Source organism: Sinocyclocheilus anshuiensis, unplaced genomic scaffold, assembly GCF_001515605.1.
Source record: "Sinocyclocheilus anshuiensis isolate Anshui unplaced genomic scaffold, SAMN03320099.WGS_v1.1 scaffold284, whole genome shotgun sequence".
In the NCBI taxonomy this organism is placed as follows: Eukaryota; Metazoa; Chordata; class Actinopteri; order Cypriniformes; family Cyprinidae; genus Sinocyclocheilus; species Sinocyclocheilus anshuiensis.
Genome location: NW_015554266.1, coordinates 1,024,584 through 1,032,098, shown reverse-complemented (window position 1 = coordinate 1,032,098; position 7,515 = coordinate 1,024,584). Strand labels below are relative to the sequence as shown.

The 7,515-nt window shown below is 36.6% G+C and overlaps 1 protein-coding gene across 1 annotated transcript in view; it reads left to right on the top strand.

The window, feature by feature from the left end:
- map3k20a (mitogen-activated protein kinase kinase kinase 20a) overlaps nucleotides 1-7,515 on the top strand; it is a 36,727-nt gene that overhangs the window by 1,937 nt on the left and 27,275 nt on the right. The window contains exons 2-3 of the mRNA XM_016464166.1: nucleotides 4,939-5,129; nucleotides 6,414-6,501. Coding sequence (XP_016319652.1) covers nucleotides 4,971-5,129; nucleotides 6,414-6,501 — 247 coding nt within the window. The 5' untranslated portion in view covers nucleotides 4,939-4,970. The remainder of the gene's footprint in view (nucleotides 1-4,938; nucleotides 5,130-6,413; nucleotides 6,502-7,515) is intronic.

The window sequence follows — 7,515 nt, the reverse complement described above, 5'->3', positions numbered from 1 at the left end:
TATGTGTGGGGCGGAGCTATCAAAATAGGGGCGAGACCCTTTTGGGGTAGGGTCGTGTTTGTTTTGGTGATTTCAAATGTTAACATTGGCTTCCAGAAATCGCTTACTCCACCTTTAACATTTTATGAAAATCAAGCTCAAATGGAGTTACGAGGTTTTTGACCAGCGAATGCCAGAGACCTGTGTTTTGTCCGTCATTAAAACGGCTGCATCTGAGGCAGTGAGTGCATTGCATTACATTTAAATCAACTTACAGGGTATAAAGTTTATTGTAGCTAAATGGGCGCTCAGTTTTTTGTTGTTGAATACATTTGGCCAAAATCTCGTGATATAAAATATGAAGTGCTATGCACAGGATAGGCAATAGGCTGCAAATGCTAAGACTCTTCTCTGCTCTTTAAACTCACAAAAACATTAGCCTTTATAGACAGTGTTTCTGGGGTAAAGAAAACACTGTACTTATTCAAACATCAGTTCTTCATTTACCTTTGCACTGTGAACAAGCAGAGATCTGTCTCCAGACTGCATGGCACTTATCGCTGAATGTTATGAGGTTATGAGGTTTCGCTGAAGGATCTGATAGCGTTACTAGGTTTAGTCACAAGCTCTTTTGAATGCTGTTCATTGGTTAAATATTTGTAAAAACCCACAAAAAGACGTGAATATGACTTTCTCCCGTTCAGTTTCGAGCATCCAGGTGGTGTAATCACATGTGTCTTGTGGAGCGCTTTCGGAGTATGCATTTATTTGTCATTTTAACTGTGTGGAAACTGAGCGTAAATGTGGAGTTCAAAGTTGTCCTGTTGCGCCCTCTATAGGACCCGCGATTAGTCGACGTCATGCTTAAAGTGTCACGGCAGAACATTAGTCGACTAATCGACTAGTGCAGTGTTCCCCAACCTTTTTGTAGCCACGGCACAGCTTTGATCAGGGAAAAAAAATCCCAGGCACACCACTAGGCACTGAAATATAGCAAAATCGCACAAACATTGCTTCAAATGGCATATTAAAACTGGATATTATATTAAAAGTAGTACTCATATTTAATGTGAAACTTGAGCAAGGTCATAGGTAGCTTTATGTTGTTGGTGATGATAAAACAACAAATTTACATATCGTCGCTATCGGGCAGAAACCTTGTATGTCCAAAACCACTACCATTCTCAGGAAACCCTGCTGAAAAAAACTGCTAAAACCAGCCTAAGCTGGTTGGCTGGTCTTAGCTGGTTTAAGCTGGAAGTAGCTGGTTTTAGTTGGTCTCCCAGCCTCACCAGCTAAAGAACTGGCCAAAACCCCTCTAAAACCAGCCTGCTGACCAGCTGTGAGCAGGCTGGTCGACCAGCTAAATAATAATAATAATAATAATAATAATAATAACGAAATATAATAGAAATTAAACTTTGATATTTTTCCACAGCAAACCTGACGTTGGGCTAGTCTGTGCAACCCCTAGTATGAACACACAGGCCTTCACTCCCAGCTGGATGAGAAAAATCCCAATTATTCTGCCACTTTTACTTTCTGTTCCAGTGCAGAGACCATGTGCTGAGATATGATTGGAGGAAAGCTGCTGTCATCCTATTGGCTCATAATTCAATGAGGAAATACTGTACAAGAGAGTGCAGAGAGCATATAAGACGCTTAATGCATACTTAAAAATGCATGCATATCATTGCATTAGATACAAAATATCAAAGCAAATGCCATTTATTTTAAAGAAAGATAAGACAATCAGACTTCAAGGAAAATGTATCTTAGTTAGAACATTGTTAGATTTTAACTGATACAGCAATTAGGAAACAAATATTGTTTAAAATGCAGACAAATACTATTGTAATTACTGTTATTTGATCATCTGCATATTTAATGTGATTCTCGACACCTGTGGTTCCTACTACCTGCTAGTGTAACCTGAGGAAAACTGACTTCATCCACTACAAAAAAAAACAAAAAACACCAGCTGATTAAAATATACTGGACAAAAACGAGGAAGGGAAGTTAGTGAAGACCCTCGTGGAAAAGAAGTATGCTTAATTGTATTGAATGTTCACTTGTGTGCTTCAAATCCCAAAAGTATATTTAAAAAACAAAACAAAACTGCAGATAATATAATATGCACTTTCATGACTGTTTCTTAACACACTTAAGTACACTTTTAAAAACTGCTAAAACCAGCCTAAGCTGGTTGGCTGGTCTTAGCTGGTTTAAGCTGGAAGTAGCTGGTTTTAGTTGGTCTCCCAGCCTCACCAGCTAAAGAACTGGCCAAAACCCCTCTAAAACCAGCCTGCTGACCAGCTGTGAGCAGGCTGGTCGACCAGCTAAACCAGCTTAACCAGCTTAGGCTGGTTTTAGCTGTTTTTTTTTTCAGCAGGGAATGTAAACATTTCCTTTTTTTTTTTTTTTTTTTTGATAATTAAACACTGCATCGTCAGAGTTGGTATTGTGGCTTTATATATGATCAGACATTTGCATGTGTCATTATAATATTAAAGGTGGGGTAAGCGATTTCTATGCACTTTCATGACTGTTTCTTAACACACTTAAGTACACTTTTAAAAAGTTCACTTTGTAATAATGTCAAATTGAAAGTTTTACTTTAACGTACATTTTATTTTCAAATAATATTTTGTTATGCTTTAAACAATAAAGCACATGCAAAGTTCAATTTTAACTGTAGTTTGTTATTCAGTGTACTAAAGTTAATATACTCTAAATGTACTAAATTGCAACTTCATTAATTACAAGTGTATTTAACATTAATACACAACATTTTAATAGAAATGTCATTAAGGTATATTTTAGTTTTTTTGCTGAATTTTGTCAGCACATTCAGCACTTCAACTATATTTCAAGACAACAGAAGTAATTATGAAATTACATATAAAGATGTATTTAAGTCCTACTTAAGTGTGTCAAAAACACTCTAAAGTTCCACTGTTTGGATTTAATATCAATTTAAACTATAATACGTTTTAATTTATTTTCAATTAACATGCCTGCAGTTAAGTGTCCATCATGTAATTCAGATTATTCTTTTGAAGTATATTATTTCTGTAATAAGTGCTCTTTTTAAAAGTATGCTAAAGTCTACTTCTTTTTCACTATGGGAGAAATCTCCTGCAGCATTTGATGACACTTGCATTAATATTTAGTATCTAATTCAATGACATTCCAAAAAATTTTGGAGCCACTGTATTTATAAAGATGTGGCAGTGTTACTCTTTAGGTATATAATATCCACTAGAGTCTCTTTCTTTTCTGTGAGTGTGTGTGTGTGTGGATGTAAGACACCAGTGAGTCGTTCTGCTTCCTGCATTGCTAAATATAACATAAATCGGCCCAAACTGCGGAAAAGCCGCGGAGTCCCTCTGTGAGAATGGAGCTCATACCTGCTGCGTGCCCCAGCAGTCCAGCACAGCCCTCCAGAATCCATAACTACTGCACTGAAAATGAGAAACTAACGAACAATGCACCAGCAACAATTTGCTCTGTCTTTCTCTCCTCTGTGTCTGCTTTAATGCATTTATAATTTGTGAGCATCACAAGCACAGAGAGACACTGTGGGGATGTTTGTCTGTAACAGATATTTTTACAGACAAATACATTTTTATTGGTTTTATTTTATTCAGTGTTTTGGTTGGCTAAGATGTTACTATGTGTTGACTATGGCTTTGTGGGTGGTTTCTAGAGCGTTGCTTAGGTGTTTGAGTGGTTGGCATGTTGCTGTGCAGTTGCTTATTACAAAGTTTTACAAATATAAATAATAGGGCTGGGTAAAAAATATAGATTTCTCGATATTAATCAATTCTCATTTTTATAGAACGATATTGATTCTTAAATCCCGAGAATCGATTAGTCTAGCCTGTTTTCAGTTAATGGACGGAACATTGAAGGGCACTTCCCATCCAATAAATCGCAATAAGCATCGTGCTTTTTGTACTTTTCATATGAAACAAAGTCTCAGATTTCAAATTCTCTCAATTGTATTGCAGTATTTAAACAATAAATGCCGTTTTGGCGCTCAATATTATAGTAATGTAGTACCAACTGACTCTCATGTATATTTTACAGCATTAGTTGAGTTTTTTTTCCTTGAGAAAATGTGGCATGCACTGTACCTGATATAGTCATAGTCATAAACGTGAACTGTCTTTAAGTACACTTAAATGGCCTTTTATTTAGTTAATATTATATTGTATGTACAGTTTTTAATAAAAATATACTTTTAAGATTTAAAGTACACTACATGTGCACATTCAATACAATTAAGCGAACTTTGGTTTGACAAGAGGTGCCTGCTGATATGATCTACACTAGTAGTAGTAGTCTGCTGTCAGCTGATCTCAGATAAGTATGAGTGTGTGGATGAGCTCGTGTCATGTGCTCTGATTGGAGATATGAGGAATTCCCTGTAAAACATTGACAAGCCAGAGGAATATCAGCCTCATACATCTGCAGAGAGGCAGGCAGCAGGGAGGGAGTGTCCGTTTGTTGATCATACGCCAAACCTTGAACCTTGTTGTTAGGAAGTCTGCTGATTTAAACAATAGTTCACCCAAAAAAAGAACATTTGCTAAAAACTTACTCACTCTCAGGTCATCCAAGAGGTAGATGAGTTTGTTTCTTCATCAGATTTGGAGAAATGTAGCATTACATCACTTGCTCAGCAATGGATCCTCTGCAGTGAATGGGTGCCGTCACAAAAACACAAACACACACAGCACGTTCACACATTACGTTCACACACCAGCCTGTGACGCTTGAGCAAAACTTGTTAGAGTAAGTGAGTGGATTCTGTCTGACAGCTCGCGGCGTGTGTGTGTGTGTGTGTGTGTTCACTGGAGTAAAAGTGAGCAGTTCTCTCAGTGGCAGATCAAATCACAACATCTCTCGTCCCTCGCTCTCTTCTCATCCTCTCCTCTTTTCTTCGTTCTTCAGGAGAGAAGCGTGTTTCGAAGTGCCATTATGCCATGGCATCTCTGGGCGCCTCCTTTGTGCAAATCAAATTCGATGACATCCTCTTCTACGAGAACTGCGGCGGCGGGAGTTTCGGGAGCGTGTATCGCGCCCGCTGGCTCTCGCAGGACAAAGAGGTGGCGGTGAAAAAGCTTCTGAAGATTGAAAAAGAGGTGAGAGTGAGAGTCGCCCCAGCTTTTCATACACATGCTTTAATTGTCAGTGTGATAATCATTTTAATTGCCTCTCTGTGTGTCGACTCCAGTCCGAGCAGCTTTTGTGAACGGAAATTCATAGACTATGTCTTTAAGAGAAAATTGTCACATAATTAAGTCATATTAGTTTCAGCTGAGTGCAGTGTTTGTCTTTGGGGTGAAGCGTATTTACTTTTAAGTGCTAGATTCATTGTTGTCTTTGTTCTTCACATGGTGATTTTAGAACATAATGGCTTTGGTTGCAGTTTGGTCGAGAAAAAAATTTGATTAAAATATAGTTTGGTGGAGGAACTGCCTAAGGAGTTAGGAAAATCGCACAAAAGTATTGCCAGTAACACTCAAAATTCATATGATTCACTTCATATAAGTGGAGCTCTTCCAAAAATGTTTGTTAAATTTGTTCAAATCTAATATGGTCATATTTGACATTACATCAGGCTTTTATGGTTCATATAGTATGATATAGGAGAATATGGAGGAGCAGAAAAACAAAAAAAAGTAAGATGAAATTCTGACAGCTTGTAATGTAACTCAGTGATCTTTATAACAGTTTACTTAGCTACATAAATGCATATAAATATCAGTAGTTACTCTACATTTTCCAGTAATATGTCTTAGTTAGAAATGATATCGAAATGCTTAGTTTTATGATCAAATCTGTGTGGTTTTTATTCTGTGGGCTAAATATAAAATGCAATGCAATGATGATGAGAGATGAACAAATAAGCATTCCTCTCAAAAGCCTGTTGTGTCATATTTGATACTCACATTCGAACATGATTTTCCTAAAAAATTATGTATGGATAAACAAGTAAACCTAAGTCGCTTCAGTCCAGTAGTTGTTCATTACTAACCGTATAAAAGTTATTCTTACATTTACTTTGTAAAAATCAATAAAGATTTCACAGCTAAAAGACATGTGGACCACATAACCTGCCAGTTTTACAATTATATTACAAACTCTTTTACTTGCTAAAAAAAGTATCAACTATCAATCAGACGACAGAAGGCAAGTAGTGAATTGTGTACAACAAAGTTGTGATTATGTCGATCATTTAGAGGCCTTAGAAATGTGTGTATCAAACATGACACAGTAGGTTTTATAGAGTTAATTGTTATGCTGACAATATCATTATTTGTAATGAAACATTTGTGTATTCAATTAGGAAAATTATATAGAGATATATTGAATATTTCCTCGTTTTGATGTTGTTGTAATCTTTGTGTTGGCTGTATTTCCAGGCAGAGATTTTAAGTGTTCTCAGTCATCGAAACATCATCCAGTTTTATGGAGCGGTTCTAGAAGCGCCCAACTATGGAATTGTTACAGGTCAGTCAAGCATGACTCGTCACTCTGAAACGCAGCATTTATTACAGTGTTTGCAAGGCAGGGCTGTAGTGATATTCCATAAACACATGCTTTTTTATTATTATCCACAATCTTCTGCAATTAATTCAGCTGGAATGATTAACATACAGACTTTGTTTTGTAGATCATTTCTGTCTTTTTAATAAAAATCATTATTTTCTCTTTATTCTAAAAACTCTACTTTAGGAAAATGAAGATTAAAGTTGGAAAATGATGTCATTGTTGTCATTTGCACAATAAATTCTTTCATATATCTATTCTCGATATTACATGTCAATGTCATATCTGTCTCTGTCTAATGATTTGTTTTTGCCGACTTGCAAGCACTGGTACTTCCTTCAGGAAATGCAAATTTCTCAGTTTCTCTAAGGCCAGTTGAAGTGCCCTTTTGGTCCAATCTAGGTGCCCCCGGATCCTGCTGAGCGAAAAGATCATAAAGTGCTTTGTAAAGAGTCTTTGGTCTGCAGTACTGAGAGAGCGTCGAGTCTCTCTTTATGAAAAGTAAATGTAATAAGAGCAGGTGAAGGTGCTGTTTATGACCAGCTCAGCTTTGTCCGTGAGGTTATTAATTTCCCCTGTGTGTGTGTGTGTGTGTGTGTGTGTGTGTGTGTGTATCTGTTTGAGCTTGATAATCTGACCATTATCTGATGTGTGCTCACAGTGACCTAAAGCAAAGCTAAACATACAGTATTCATGAATATTAAGTCGTATGTGACCCTGGAGCACAAAACCAGTCTTAAGTCGCTGGGGTATATTTGTAGCAATAGCCAAAAAAACATTGTATGAGTCAAAATAATCGATTTTTCTTTTATGCCAAAAATCATTAGGGTATTAAGTAAAGATCATGTTCCATGAATATATTTTGTAAATTTCCTACTGTAAATATATTAAAACTTCATTTTTGATTAGTAATATGCATTGCTAAGAACTTCATTTGGACTACATTAAAGGGGTCATATGATGTTGCTAAAAAGA